This window comes from Pelodiscus sinensis, chromosome 14 (genome assembly GCF_049634645.1).
Source record: "Pelodiscus sinensis isolate JC-2024 chromosome 14, ASM4963464v1, whole genome shotgun sequence".
NCBI lineage: Eukaryota > Metazoa > Chordata > Testudines > Trionychidae > Pelodiscus > Pelodiscus sinensis.
Window position 1 is genome coordinate 35,625,886 of NC_134724.1, and position 15,658 is coordinate 35,641,543.

The following is a 15,658-nucleotide window of genomic DNA, read 5'->3' on the forward strand; positions in this document are numbered from 1 at the left end:
GTTGGGGTTCTGGTGCCATGGGGAGGGTAAGGGGTTTCTAATCCACCCTTTTCCTTTCCTGGGGGTTGCCCCAACCTCCCTCCTGTCCACAGACACACCCCTCCCCGGGTGGAGTGGTGCTCCCATCTGGGCTAGCTGGCTCGGCGGGGGGTACGGGTTAGCAATGCGGGGGGGGGGCTGCTTTCGCTGGGCTGGTTGCCTGCCCACGCAGCTGCAAGGACGTGGGCGAGTGGCAAAGTCCTCCATTGCCTTCCTCCCATCTACCTGGTGCCCTGTAGGACAGGCCCCTCCCCCACTGGAAAGAATCACAGAAGGGCTCAGCTCACCACAGTGCTGGGCCCCCATGCCGGTCCGTGGCGACCGATTCACACCCCCTGGCATTTCATGGCTGGGAGCAGCACCAACTGCTGCCGCTCGTGCCGTCCTCAGGACTAGAGCTTAGCCCCTCCTGTTCTGAAAGCATGGGCCTCTGCTACTTGCACAGGAGGAGAATCGCTGCCGGCAGTATAGAGTCTGTGATGTACAGTGACGGGGTTCTGATCCAATCCAGCCCAGGAAACAGATCACACTAGTCGCTATCAAATACCCAAAGCTAAAGGAAGCTGGAATCAGTTTATCCTGTGTACAGCCCCCACGATCCGTAGTAACCCTCCCACGATCCGTAGTAACCCTTCTTCCCGCTGTTCTCAGCAACGGTTCCTCAGAGCTGCCATAAACCCAGGTTCCACAGTCCCTTCCTGCGTACGTATCTCCTGAGCCGCTGATGGCAGTGGGGAGCTGCACTCAGCCAGCTGGCCCTGACTTATTGCAGGGAACTGCTAGGGCCTTTGAAGTCTGACTGGTGTGGTCTGGGGCCCTGTAAAGAGGTAGGAAGGAACCCCCGAATACCGGCCTTGATTCAAAGCCTGTTGAAGTCAACCCAAGTGTTCCCATCAGATCAGGCCTGTGTAGTCAGTCTGGGTGACCATGCAGAGCAGGCAGGTGGGTGGATTGAGACCCTCTCTTGCCCACCCTGCAAGCTAGGGGGTGATGCGTCAGTTTCACGTCCATGTGTGTCAGTTTCATGTCCATGTGTGTCAGTTTAACGTGCGCATGTGTCAGTTTCAATGCCAGTCCACATTTTGGGGCCAACCATCTCACTTCCCCTCTCTTGCCAGTGAACAGCCCCGACAGCTTCCGGAATGTCACCGTGGAGCCTTTCTCCCGCTACTACCTGGACTGCCCCACCAAATCCCATGCCGCCACCTACGAGTGGCGCCACAATGGCAGCCACAAACAGGTGTGCAGCTCCGCCCACCGGCCCTGCCTCCTGCTCCTGGAGAACGTGACCCACGAGCTCTACGGGCACTACACCTGCGTCTCGATGGAGAGCGGTTTCACCCACACCATCGTGAGGGAATGGCTGCTGAAGCGACCGGAGCCCTCTCACACTTTGATGCAGAAGAGCCAGGCTGAGGCCACCTCCCTGTCCTTCTGGCTGGGCTTCCTGCAGATGGTGGCTCTTGTCCTGCTGTTCCAGTGAACGGGCGGGCGGGGACTGTGCCCGTGGGCCAGGACGCACCTTTTGGACTATTGTTGAGCCTTGTAGCTTCTTACCAACGCCTGAGCACAGAAGGGAGAGCCTAGCGCGGAGGCTGCTCCCCACACATTCACCTTAGTGCATCTTGGCCCTCCCAGAAGGGCCCCCTCTTAGCAGACAGCCTCCGGCCCCGAGTCTGCACCCAACTCCAGCATGGCAGCGTGTCCGTTTCATGCCGGAAGGGGGCTGTGAGCAGAGGGGATGAAACCAGCCCAGATCTCTCCGGATTCCGTGCAGCACAGGGGCTGCAGATGGGACAAGCTAGCGCCACCAAAAAGAGTCACGTGGGGGCCTGATCCCGTGTCTAGAGAGGGAGGGACATGCACACACGGGAAGGGGGGACAGTTGAGAGGCGCAGGAGAGCAGAGCCATGGTTTGGGACAGGAAGGTGGATGTAGCCGGGGGGCGGGAACGGAGCAGGCTGTCAGGGAGGCAGGTGGAAGAGATGGAGAAGCCGATCTATTTTAGTAATTGTTCTGCCCTAATGGCTGGTCACAGGGACCATCCTCAGCTCGGCTGAGCGGCGGGGATAAGTCGGGAGAGGCACATAGGTTCGGAGGATGAGCTTTATTTATTCGGGTGGGCAGGCGGGCGTGTGGGCTCCTTGGTGCCCACCGGCTCTGGGGAATCTGCCACAACCACCCCCTTGATGGTTCGTCTGTCTCGTCTAAGGTGTGTTGCTACGTGTTTGGAACCTCTTATTTATTCCCCTCCCAACATGTCCAGGAAAGTCCTCTGGCTTGTCTCCTGCCCAGATTCCTCTGGAAGGGGCTGGCCACACAGACCTTTACCCGCCTGCTCCGGCTCGGGCTACGGGGCTGTTTATTGGGGTGTAGAGGCAGAGATCTGGGAGTGTTCCCCTTCACGGGAGCCCAAGTCTCTGCACCCCGGTTAGCACAGAGAGGAGACGCTGGTCTGTGCGGGAGAAATGCATGTCAGTCAAGTGTGTGTGTGTATATGTAGCCCCGAGTGGGAGAGCAGATCTAATGTGTGTGTGACCCCAGTCGCTGGGCGCCTGTTGCTAGCGGATCGGTGGGGTGTTTAAATGGCTGGTCCCCTGGATACTAGGGTCCCTTGTGACCAATGTGAGTGTGAACCAGGCACCTGCAATAGAACCAGGCCCAAGTGCTGTTAAGATCTGGAGCTGCATGTCTCACCAGGTCAGGGGGCAGACAGCTCTGGCATCTTGCTGAGCCACGCCTGGCAGGAGGAGCAAGCCACTAACTGAAAGCTGTCTCCAAACTGCCCCAGAGTAGGACATAGCCTCAGATCCAGGGTTTGTCTTGTGCCCGTCTCTATTCGGAGCAATGTCCCCGCTAACTTTTTCCATCCACGTGCGGAAGACTTTTTGTTATATGCGCCAAGACATGTGCTGGTGTGCACCACAAGGAGAAACACACACTACTAGTGGTGGACTAATCAGCCAGGCAGCATATGAATCTCTATGGGTGGCCTTTCAAGCACTCAGCTTACAGGGAACACTGATTCAGAAGGTTTGGTTCCAAAAATAATGCGCGATGATTTATACCTTTACATTGATTCCTGCTTCCCTACCCTTTATGCCTAAGTTTGTATACTGGAAAAAGGCATCAGGAACCGGCAGGAATGACCCTGGCTGTAGAGTAGACAGCAGGACCCGAAGGGAGCACTGACGTCCTGTGGATGGTGAAGAGCATGTGAGCAGGGGTACTTGGCTACCAGAGAGATGAGTGTGGTATGGATGGATAAGGAGACATCCCTGAAAATTGTCCAGTTCTGGTGTCAAATTCTTGCCGTGTCGACCTGTGCCCCAGTCCCGCTGATGTTCTTGGGAGCTGCTGGCATGTGTCTGAGGACACAGTGTAACCCCCAAGGCCCAAGTCTCAGCCCCCTTGTTCAAAGGAGACTTGCCTTCTCCCTCATGCTAGAAGGGAAACAAGGGGCCGGTCCTTAGCAGGCGTAACTCTGCCTTCCCATTTACGCCAGCAGAGGACCGGCTCCGGTGCCCTCCCCTCTCCCTGATGTGTGCATGATGGATGTATGAATGAATGGAGACCACCCTCTGAACGGAGCGGGAAGGCTGGGTGGGGATCCCTTTCCAGAGTTGATTGTCTTTGATCATTTCAGGTCAGCCAGTGTGATAAAGGTAAACTGTGAAATGAGCAGAAATCTCCTTTAGCTGTGGGCATCACGTGCTTCGTGAGTTTCCCGGGCCCCTGGGCACTGGCAACCCCGCTGTGGAGCTACTGTCTTGCTGCACTACATTTTCCAAATATGCTCAGGCCCTTTCTTGTGTCTTAAACACTGGTTCTGTTACCCTCTTTCTCAAAGCACTTTAGTACCAGAAGGATGTGATTATTAAAGGGCCTATTTATTATTTGTTTTCTATGTTCATTTTTATTGTGCTGTTGTAAAAAGCAATTTTTTAAACCTCCTGCCCCCGACAAGCCCTCTCAATAAAGCTGTGAAAGTTACGAGCGTGAGCGTAGTCATGAATAAAGCTAATCTCTTAGCTGGAGGGGTCCGGCCAAGTGGAAAAAGAGCCGCAGTGCAGGAAACAGGGCCCCCCGAATCAGCAGAGCAGTTAGCCACACGATTTGCTGGCCACAGGGGACCTTGGCTTCACATCACGGTGGAACAGGAAGCCTTAATCAGCCGTCCTCAGAGTGAGCTGAAATGGGGGGAGGCAGTGGGGAAGGGGGTGGAGCTGACAGGTAATTTGGGTACGTTCTAATTCGAAGCCATGTGACATTTCTTCCTGTCTGTTGGTTAGGGTGGCTGAGAAGCCGTAAAACCAAGAAATGAAACACCCACCTCTTTCTGCCGTTCAGCGCTGCCCTTCCTGGGTCTAAACCACAGCTACGAAGTCATAGAATCATAGGGTGTGTCTACACAGCAGCATTATTGCGTCGTGACTGGCGTCATTCCGAAATAACGTGGTGCGTGTCTACACTGCCAGCCGTTATTTCAAAATAATGTCGCGCTAGAGGACTTCTTACCCCGACTCACGGTAACCCCCATTTCACAAGGAGTAAGAGAAGTCGGAGGAAGAGGGTTCTTCCTGCGACTTCCTGCCTTGTGGACCACGCCCAAAGCCGAGTTACGCGACTTTGACTTCTGCTACGCAATGGACGTAGCTTACGTCGACTTTTGCCCAGCTGTGTAGACGTGCCCATAGAGTCCTAGGACTGGAAGAGACCTCAGGTCGAGTCCAACCTCCTGCCCAAAGCAGCCACAGGGAGGCTAAGATTGTACCACATTGCAAGAGGTGGTGATGGGAACGAGGAGGCCTGAATCGGAGTTGGTACAAGGTGCTAGCCCCAAAAAGAAAAATGTGCTGATTATCCACAGTGCATGATACCCCCATGGACATGTCCCCCCCCCCCCACACACACACACACACACTTGCTCCAGCCCCTGGGAGAGGTTGGCATCTCCTCTGATCTCCTCACCCCGTTGCTGCCACTGTCAATTGGGGTGAGTTAGGATGCTATGAATATACTTGGCAAAGTGGAGAGCTGTCCACTGGGGCAGTGCTGAGAATAGTACCTGGTCCTACAGGCCACCAAACAGCCATCCACTAGGCACCCATGGACCAGGCACCCTTGGGGCAAAGGAAGGATAAGGGGGGCCCAAAATGAAGGGCAGTTGGAGGGTAGGGGCTGGCCCAGTGGCTAAGGTACCCACCTTAGGAGCCACAGGTCAAGGGCTCAAGCCCTTGCCCCCCCCCCCCAGTACAAGGGTAGTCAAGGTGGTTGTGCAATAAATTGACAGTGCTAAGTCACCCTGACCAGATAGCATTCCCCCAAGTGTTTTGAAGGAACTCAGATGTGAAATTGCATAGCTGCTAACTGGGATTTACACCCTATCCTTTAAATCGTCGTCTGTACCCAATGACTGGAAGATAGCTAATGTGATGCCAATTTTCAAAAAGGACTCTAGAGGTGACCCTGGCAATTACAAGCCGGTAAGTCTAACAGTACTGGGCAAATTGGTTGAAACTCTAGTACAGAACATCTGTTAGTCTATACGGTGCCACAGGACTCCTTGTTGCTTTTATCTCTTTTAATCAGGAAAGAGATCTTGGAGTTATCGTGGACAGTTCTCTGAAAACTTCCACACAGAGTGCAGCGGTGGTCAAAAGGCAAATAGGATGCTAGAAATTATTAAAAAAGGGATAGAAAATAAGACCCAGAATATCTTACTACCCCTGTATAAAACTATAGCACGTCCACATCTTGAATACTGTGTACAGATGTGGTCTCCTCACCTCAAAAAAGATATTTTGGCCTTGGAAAGGGTTCAGAAAAGGGCAACTAAAATGATTAGGGGTTTGAAGCGGGTCCCATATGAGGAGAGGTTAAAGCGACTGGGACTTTTCAGTTTAGAAAAGAGGAGACTGAGAGGGGATATGATGGATGTATATCAAATCATGAGTGGTGTGGAGAGGGCAAGTAAAGAAAAGTTATTTATTAATTCCCATAATAGAGGAACTAGAGGACACCAAATGAAGTTAATGGGTAGCAGGTTTAAAACTAATAAAAGAAAGTTCTTCTTCACACAGCGTGTAGTCAACCTGTGGAACTCCTTGCCAGAGGAGGCTGTGAAGGCTAGGACTATAATAGAGTTTAAAGAGAAGCTAGATAATTTCATGGAGGTTAGGTCCATAAAAGGCTATTAGCCAGGGGATAAAATGGTGTCCCTGGCCTCTGTTTGGCAGAGGCTGGAGAGGGTCGGCAGGAGACAAATCGCTTGATCCTTGTCTTCGGTCCACCCTCTTTGGGGCACCTGGTGCTGGCCACTGTTGGCAAACAGGCTACTGGGCTAGATGCCCCTTGGTCTGACCCAGTACGGCCATTCTTATGTTATGTTCTTATGTTTATAGTACAGAACTGAATTGTCAGCCACATCGATGAACACAATTTTGGGGGGGAAAGTCAACATGGTGTCTGTAAAGGGAAATCCTGCCTCGCTAATCCGCATGTGGACAAGGCAGATCCAGGGGATATAGTGAACTTAGATTTCCAGAAAGCCTTTAACAAGGTCCCTCATTAAAGGCTCTTAAGCAAAAGAAGCTGTCATGGGATAAAAGGGAAGGTCCTCTCATGGATTGAGAACTGGTTAAAAGACAGGAAACAAAGGGTAGGAATAAATGGTAAATTTTCAGATTGGAGAGGGGTAACTAGTGGTGTCCCCCAAGGGTCAGTCCTGGGACCAGTCCTCTTCAACTTATTCATAAATGATCTGGAGAAAGGAGTAAATGGGGGAGGGGAGGTGGCAAAATTTGCAGATCATACTGAACTGCTCAAGATACTTACATCCAAAGCAGACTGTGACGAGCTCCTAAAGGGTCTCCCAAAACTAGGTGACAGGGCAACAAAATGGCAGAGGAATTTTAATGCTGATAAATGCAAAGTAATGCACATTGGAAAACATCATCCCAACTATATGCACAAAACGACAGGGACTAAATTAGCTGTTCCCACTCAAGAGAAAGATCTTGGAGTCATTGTGGCTAGTTCTCTGGAAAACATCCAGTCAGTGTGCAGAGGCAGTCAGAAAAGCAAATTGAATGGTAGGAATAATTTTAAAAGGGAGAGAGAATAAGAGAATACACCCCCGGGGTGAATACTGCATTCAGATGTGCTCGCCTCATCTCAAAAAAGATATCTTAGCATTGGGAAACATTCACAAAAGGGCATTAGGGGTATGGAATGGCTGCCATATAAGGAGAGATTAATAAGCCTGGGCCTTTTCTGCTTGGAAAAGAGATGACTAAGAGAGGATATGATTGATATCTATAAAATAATGACTGGAAAAAGTAAATAAAGAAGAGCTATTTAGTCCTCATCCCACGAGAACTATGGGTCCCCAATGAAATTAATAGGTAGCGGGTTTAAACCAAACAAAAGGAAGTATTTCTCCACACCATACACTGTCAACTTGTGGAACTCCTTGCTTGAGGATGTTGTGAAGTCTAGGAATATAATAGGCTAAAAAAGAGCTAGATAAATTCATGGAGGATAGGTCCCTCAATGGCTACTAGCCAGGATGGACAGTGGTAGTGGCCCTAACTTCTGGCAGAAGCTGGGAATGGCTGACATTTGAGGGCTCCCTGTTTCTGTACATCCCCTCTGAAGCATCTGGCATTGGCCACTGTTGGCAGACAGGATAGGGGGCTGGATGGAGACAGAGAATCAGCTGTTCGCAATGTTCCAGCTCTGGGAGGGTGGGGACGGAGCATGAATCGAAGGATTCATGGTGCACCGAAAGTGCTGGAAGGGAGGGGGAGGAGAAGGTCAGTGCAGGGCTCCCGTGTCCTGGTGCATGAGACGGGTGTGGGGGAGGGGGGCAGACAGGGGATCCGGGGGGCCACAGGGCTGCCGAGACCCACTGAAGGGGGGGGCAATCCTGAGGCCCACTCACAGTTCTTGGCAGGTCTTCTAGGATCCAATGGGTGGCGTTGAAGCTAGGCACAGTCAGGCCAGCATTTTTAGCAGTGAGCGTTAGGCACAGGACTGAGTCAGGGTGGGTTCTCCAGCGCCGCTGTGAATGGGCTTGGCTGGTTTGCCGCAGGATCGGCTCCCAAGGGGACGGTGGGGCAGGGCTCTGGCCCCTCTCAAGGATCTGGCCCCTCTTAGAACCCGCTCCAGGAGTTCGCTGCAGAACACCGGCGACGCATGAGGGGGCGATCGAGGGGCCATCCCCCCCAAATACCACAGCGGGAGGGGAAAGGGCCAGAGCCTCTGGTCAGCCCAGGGGACTAGTGGGGGGGGGCTGGCACCCACAGCAGGAGGCCCCCTCTACACACTAGCGGCCGTGGCGCGTGCAGCGCTCCAGTGGCAACTTAAAGGGCTCAGGCCTCCAACTGCTGTCGCAGTAGCAATGGTAGCAGCTGGGACCCCAGGACCCCTTCGCCTCGCCAGGCCCTGGGGCCACTGTCCCCGTGCCCCCCTCTCTGTCCGCAGGCCCGTATTGGTTAAGCCAAACTCCGATCCCCTGGCTGCCCCGCAGAAACTGGGACGGTGTCTCTTTAAATGAAACCCAAACGTGGCTGTTAATGAAAGAGCCTTTTTTGGGAAAAATAACCGCTTGCTAGTCACATGGGAACGAAAACCACCAAGGCTGGGGCGGGGCTGGGCTGTGGGAGTCAGATCCCGGCCCAAAGCAGCCCAATCGCTGACTGAAAGCTTGGCCTTGTCCCAAGGCTGGAGTTGGAGGAGGAGCCACTGGCAAAGGTCAGTTGTGGCCTTACAATCTGGACAAAGGGCTAGAGGGGAAACCGAGGCACAGAAGGACCAGACTCACCCCAGCACCACTCCAGTGCTCTACGCACCAAAGCACACGCCCTCCCCAAGAGCTCTCCCACAGCCCAGGACGTGGGTCGGTGACCTCTCCGGACTCCAATCCTGGGCAACCCACTTCACTGCCAGGTGCCTCAGTTTCCCTGCAACGAAAAGGGCCCGTCTTTCCGAAGCCTGGGGGCGTGACGGCAGGGAAACACTGGCTCTGTGCTACGTGCCCACGGCCTTTCGCCCTGCGGCTGTGAGCGAGGGCCCGCGCTGGGAGGTTTGACTTGGGACACGTGCAGGACGGGGGTGCCAGGTGTGGCCCCCAAACCTTCTCGCCTCTGGGAGGATCCAGAAACAGCCCTGGTCCAGAGTTCCGAGGTGGGACTAGGACACAGGGGGCCATGTCATTGTTCCCCCTGTGCCAGGGCAGCCCCCACAAGCTTGGGTGCTGGAGGGGGCCTGGCTGCACTAGCCACTCGAGGCCTGAGGCCGGTGTGGCCTGAGGCCGGTGTGGCGCTGGAGGCCCATGTCCCATGTCTGTGCTTGCTGTGATGGAGCCAGCGCGCACACATCAGCCCTGCTCCGGCAGCGGGTGGGCCGGCCGCCCACACACGCACCTGGTGTCTCAGACGGGCGCCTGCACCGAGCCCCCGGGCTGGCCCGTGAGTCAGCCGGACACTGTAGGGGCAGGAACACCACAGGAACCCCGCTGAGGGTCACTCACGCCGGACCAGGTGTGTCCAGCTGGTGTGTCCTTCTTGTGAGCCACCTGCCTGGACACAGCGTGAGTCACCATCCGTCTGGCCTGCCAACGGAAGCTGCTTCCTGCTCTCTCCATGGATGGCGTGAGGCATGAGCCTTTCCCTGCTGGCCTCTCTCCGCAGGCTTCAGGCGAGCGAACACAAACAGCTCCCCCAGCCCGTGGTAAGGGGCGGCACTTTGGACAGCTTGACTGGAGCAAGGGGCTGGTTCCGTCCTTGGAGAGAAAGATGTGGGGCTCCGGCCCAATGTTCCTGCTAAGCTTTTCCATGCATGTGCGGAATAATTTTTTATGCGCACCGAGGCATGTGCATATGACTGTCCTAGGGGGCGCAGAGCCTGGAACACCTCCCCCCCAGTTCCCCAAGGGTGGTGCCCAGGGCAACCCCCCTGCCACAGGCTCCGCCCCTGCTCCGCCCCCCCCCCTTGACTCCTCTCCTGAGCAACTTGGCCCAGTGGATTATGGAGGATATGGCATAATCCACGCAGGCGGCTTGCTCCACCTTGCCATGCTGCCCTCTCGGCCTGCTGCGTCCCCCTCCACAGGGAAGCCAAGGGCAGGGCAGCAGGGCAGAGTGGAGCCACTCCGGCTCTTGCCACCCTGCTGTCTGCGAACTTCTTGTCCTTGTACGAGAGTGGGTGGCACCAGCAAAAGACTTGGCCAAGCTTAGCGGGGGGGGGGGGGGTATCTCTGCTTTCAGCGCTCCAGTGCAACACACGAGGGTGCAGTGCGGCTGTGCGGGGGCACCCCCTCTGTAGAAATCCCCCCTCCCCATGGCGAGATCCAGGAAGCCCTGTGTTGCCAGGCCTACGGCGTGGTTAGGGGTCCACGTTTTACTGACTGGACACGTGAGCACCCCTCTAACGACGTCATTCCGGGTGGTGAAAACCATCATGCCCTGAGCGCCTTAGGTGGTCAGTCTAATTCTGGGAGTAGCTACAGCTTCCACCAACCACCTCGCGACTGTCTCGCCGAGAGATGGATTCGCTACAGAGCCCGTCCGGCAAGGTAAGACGTGTCATGCTGTAGCAATGGCTGTGACGCTGTAGTGGCTGGAGTGTAGCTTACTACACCTGTTCTGGGAACAGCCGGAAGGTGTCGGGCAGGCTCCTCAGCTGGGGTAAATGGGCTGAAATAGTCTCAGCAATGGGATCCCCTTACAGTCCCGTGGGGCCTTTCGGCTGACGGGACCCCACAGGCGCCTGTAACGGGCTCGCCTGTGTTTTACAAGTGCACAGGTCGGTCCTAGCAGCCCACTGGCTTTCCACCAGGTGGTAAGGACGTGCCCTTATTTGGCCATGCCCTTTGGACCGTCCACGCCTAGAAACATTTTCCAGTGGCTAGTTCCAGCTACGTGCTGGGGTCACATTTCCCAGAGCTGCTCTGTGGGGGAGGATTCACACCTTGTCAGGAGAGTGAGAGGTTGGGGGAGGCTGGAAATGGCACCTCTTTGAGAGTGGTTATGGAGGGGGACTTCACGCCTTTGCCGCAGCAGGAAGGAAGCGCCTTTGGCTGGACATGCAGCTCCACACCTCGCTAGTCACCCTCCGTTCTGGGAGGTGCAAACTGGTGAAGCGCTGGCTGTTAAGTCCTGGCTCTCAGGGCCCCTCCAGCATTATCCACATGGCTATTAAAGTCAGTGCATTTTACCCGGCGTCCACATTATTTTTTTCCACTGAGCCAACGAGTCACTGCATTTTAGCAGCTGCCATGGGGGGAAGGAGGTTTGGTCACCTCGTTAGGAGCTATTTGAGGGGGGCTTGGTCCCCTGGGGAAATGCAATTCAGGCCAGTGGGGTGAGCACGTTGGCTAAATGAGAACATGTCCTGCTATAAATCAGCTGGGGAATCACTGGCATGATTATTTTAATGAAGGGCAGTTTAGGGAAAGGATCATCATTAGGTTTCAGAGTGAACGCAGCCCTGTAGCGCGCTGAGGGACACACCCCACTGGATTTTCAGGCTGCCTGCAGACTCTGAAAGAAGACAACGTTATACACACACAATGTGTGTGTGTACGTGTGTGTGTGGCCCCAGACTGACTGGTTTCTACTCTCCTCTTTCTCGTTTAGCGACAGACAGTTTTCCGCAAGGCCGGGCTAGTGAGCAGCTGATTCACAGATGGACAGAAAATGGAGCCCAGCTTCTACCATGGGCCGAACCAGCTGTGGGTGAATGTGAGAACAGCCCTGGGCCCGCTGGAGGAAGCTTTCCCAGGGTGACCTGAGGGCTGTGCTAATCCGCTGCCCCACAAGTATCACCCCCATTCCCATTTTGCCTCCGCCACGCCCCCACCTGCCCCGCCACATCCCCTGGGGGAGGAGCCCAGCATGGGGCTGCCCCACAGCTCCTTGTGGTTCATTGAAGCTGCCCTCCCCACCTCCTGCCCTGCCCCTCCCCTCTCCCCACTGGCTTGCTGAGGCCCCAGCACACCAGCTCCTGGCCTCCCCAGTCCAGCTGAGCTGCGCATAGGGACCTGGACTCCCCTCAGCACACCGCAACACTCTGATCCTGGACTATCCATGCTCCTTCCAGACCATGGATGTTACCAGACCAGAGTTACAGTGTATACAGGTGCAACCTGCATTCATAGTGCGTGTCATTTCATTTACTACCCATGCAACTGGAGCCTGTTCTACCTGCAGGCACCGAGCGCTTGTCTTCAAACCGCTGCTGCACACGGTGTAGAACAGGCGTCTGTGCAGGCCCAGCCAAAGGGTTTGTGGGGCCCAAGGCAGGATACTGGGAGGGGACTCAGGGCCCGGCTGGAGGATGGTGGATGGTGAATACTCAGCAGCGCGGGGCCAGCGGCGTTTTCTTCACCAGCGAGGTGAAGTTTGCAGGTGGAGCGCGCCTGGAGCCCGGCAAGCGGGGACGTCGCCCCAGAGAAAGGGAACGGCAGGCCGGGGGCTTGTTCTGCAGCCCTGCGAAGGGAAGCTCCCCGCAGGTGGAAGGGCCGGATCAGAGCCGCCGGCAGGGCTGTGAGATCCCCGCCGGCAGGCTGTGCTTCTTCCCAGCAGCTGGTAGGACTTGAACTACTTCCCCTGCTGGACGGGCGCGGGTCCTAGGGGCTGCTCTGCTCCCTCCCAAACTGGGCTGGCAGCTGGGCAGACGCGGCTGACGCGGCTCGTGTGTGCTGCCAGCTCTGGGCCGGGGAATTCACCGCGACGTCCTGCGAAGCGCATGGCCCTCGTTAGCGGTCCAGCTCTGTGCACACTGCGGGGCCCTTAAGGCAACCGCCTTGCCCTAAGGCCGGGCCTGGGTCTGTGATTCAAGCTCCCGCTCGGTTCTTCGCAGGACTTTCCACGGCCCCACGTGGGTTTCCTAGGCCCGCCCTGGCCCAAAGAGCAGAGGCATTGTTCAAAAAGAACAAAGCCCAGGTCTGGGGGAGGGAGTGTTTTTGTCTTTGGAAAAGGCAAGGGCAGGTCATGGAAGAGGAAAGCGCTGGGTCTCCCCTCCGCGCAGACAATGACTCCATTGTTCCAGAGCAGCTATTCTGAGACTCGCTTTCAGTGCTAAATGCGTTTGCAGAGCTCGGCCCGGTGCAGCAATTCGTCCGGGTGTGAAAGCCAACGCTCCCCCCTTGTGGTCTCGCTGGCTTCCTCTTCCTGCTGGTTTTGCGCAGGGCCCTTGACACTCGGAAAGCGTGAGAGAGCCGAGGGACCTGTTAATTGTCATAGCACAAGTGGGCTTGTGGCTTAGCCTCCGGTTGGAATCAGGAGCTGGCGGGGCTATTTGCTGCTCCGCCGCTGACCTACTCCATGACCTCAGTCAAGACACTTTCCTTCTCGGTGCCCCTCGGTGCTGGTTGGATGGGAGGGATCGTGCAGTACCTGCATGGTGAGGAACTGGTCAGTGATATTTGCCAGCGGTGTGGAGTTCCTCCCTTGGAGGGCTCCGGAAACGTGGGGTGTTCCTACAGCTTTTTTGTGAGGGCTAATGGCCCAGTCCCCGTAGGGCTGAGCCTGCCTGCAAAATCCTGTAGCCCTGGCCCTGAACTCCAGCAGAGTCTCACCTTTCCTTTCCCCTCCTTCAGGACCACAGCCAGCCCGTGGGGCTCCCTCCACCTCCTGCCTAGGCCAGAATCAGCCCTCGCAGCACACAGGAGAATGCCTGGGCCCTGCGTGCCACAGTGCGGCTCAGCAGGGATGTGACACCAGCTCCAGCTGGGAACGGCCAATCACTCCCAGGGCTGTAAGTTCTTGGGGGGCCCTCAAGCGCCGACCTTCCAGGGAACTCAGTAGAAGTTGGGAGCTTCGCTGCCCTCGGGCCTCTGCGCCTCAGGCTCCTGAGACCTGGGTCCAGATCTCCTACAGACTCCCGGTGTGGCCAGGGACAAGTCCTGAGGCCTGCCTGTGCCTCAGTTTCCCCAGCTGTAAATCCTTCCCTGCCTCCCACGCTATGGTAAAGATAACTTCAGGAATTAAGCCGGGATGCTCAGGCAGAGGTGCTGAGCTCTTCTTTCCCTTGTGGCTGTGTCACAACTCATGGGTCGTGCCCACACTTGGCCTCTCGGTCCCCAGGTGGAGCCCCCCCCCCTTTCCAGTGCAGCGACCCTCTCTCGGGGTGCCCACTCCAGTCCAGCAGCAGTGAGCCAAGCCTTTCTCAAGGCCTTCCGCATGCCTGCCTCCACAGTGGGCCCCTCCGGTGGGTCCCCTCCCTCTGGACCCCCCGGGCTTCCACTCCCAGAGGGACTAGTGCAGCCCTGTTCTCCAGCCCAGAGCGACTCCCAGCCGGCACCAAACAGGAGGGTTTATTGAGTTTTGAAAGCAGCAAAGGATCCCTCAGGCCAATAGGCCTGGCCTCCCTCAGCCCCCCAGGTCTGAGGCTGTGTCTAGACTACATGCCTCTGTCGTCAGAGGCATGTAGATTAGACACATAGGCAAAGGCAAATGAAGCCGCGATTTAAATGATCGCGGCTTCATTTACATTTACATGGCTGCCGCGCTGAACCAACAAACAGCTGATCAGCTGTTTGTCGGCTCAGCGCGCTAGTCTGGACGCTCCCCTGCCGACATCAAAGCCCTTTGTCGGCAGCCCCATTATTCCTCGTGGGATGAGGTTTACCGGGGCTGCCGACAAAGGGCTTTGATGTCGGCAGGGGAGCGTCCAGACTAGCGTGCTGAGCGGATAAACAGCTGATCAGCTGTTTGTCGGCTCAGCGCGGCAGCCATGTAAATTTAAATGAAGCCGCGATCATTTAAATCGCGGCTTCATCTGCCTTTGCCATAACAACAAATCTACATGCCTCTGCCGACAGAGTTTAGACGTACCCGAGTCCCCCCTGCAGCCGGGTGAGCCCTGCCTGCTCCAACCCCTGTCCCGCTCAGAGCAGGTCTCCCCGCAGAGCCTCCAATAACCCACTGCAACAGCCCCTCCCACCATTGTCTTCTCTCCAAGTAGTCGGGGGGCCTGGGCCTCTCTCTTCTCCGCCGTCCATTGTTCTCCCCTCGCCGGGACCAGCTGGGTCAGTCGCCAGGGTCTCCCCTCTGCAGCCCGTGGTCTGTCTTCGGGCCGGACCCGGCTGTGTCCTCTGAGCGGGGCCAGCTGGTCACCAGGGCAGCCGACGCCGGGGCTCCAGTTCTGGGCTGTTCTCTGCAACAACAAACTCCCTCTCCCCTTGTCACATTTAACCAGTAGCATCCTGGGGCATGGACTGCCCCCTCTGCATGCAGCCCCCCTTTGAGCCCCCCAAACTCCCCACTTCCTCACAGGCTGCTCCACCCCCTTCCCCATGGTCCCACCACTCATGAGCTTCCCCCCCCCCCCAACCACCAACAGCTCTCAGGGACTCAGCGCCTGTGTTCTCAGGGGATGGGGACCAGATAAGACCTCCACGGAGCCCAGGTACCGCAGCAGTTGCTATGGATACCACAGGCCACAGAAGAGGCAGAGCAGCCCACGGCCTAGGAGGCTGGAGCTGGGAAATGCAAGAGGGTCTGACTGTGACTTGCACAATGGTTTCTGTGCCTGACGTCAGGCGGGCAGGAGGGAGGCAGGTGAGCTGGGGACGGAGCTCGCCATAGGCCTGAGCGGAGCTATGAACCCG

General features: G+C 56.2%; 1 protein-coding gene across 1 annotated transcript in view; it reads left to right on the top strand.

Annotated features, from left to right (window-relative positions):
* SEMA7A (semaphorin 7A (JohnMiltonHagen blood group)) overlaps nucleotides 1–4,032 on the top strand; it is a 42,887-nt gene extending 38,855 nt beyond the window's left edge. The window contains exon 14 of the mRNA XM_075897449.1: nucleotides 1,158–4,032. Within this exon, the coding sequence (XP_075753564.1) occupies nucleotides 1,158–1,522 (365 nt within the window). The 3' untranslated portion in view covers nucleotides 1,523–4,032. The remainder of the gene's footprint in view (nucleotides 1–1,157) is intronic.
* The last annotated feature ends 11,626 nt before the right edge of the window (nucleotides 4,033–15,658 follow it).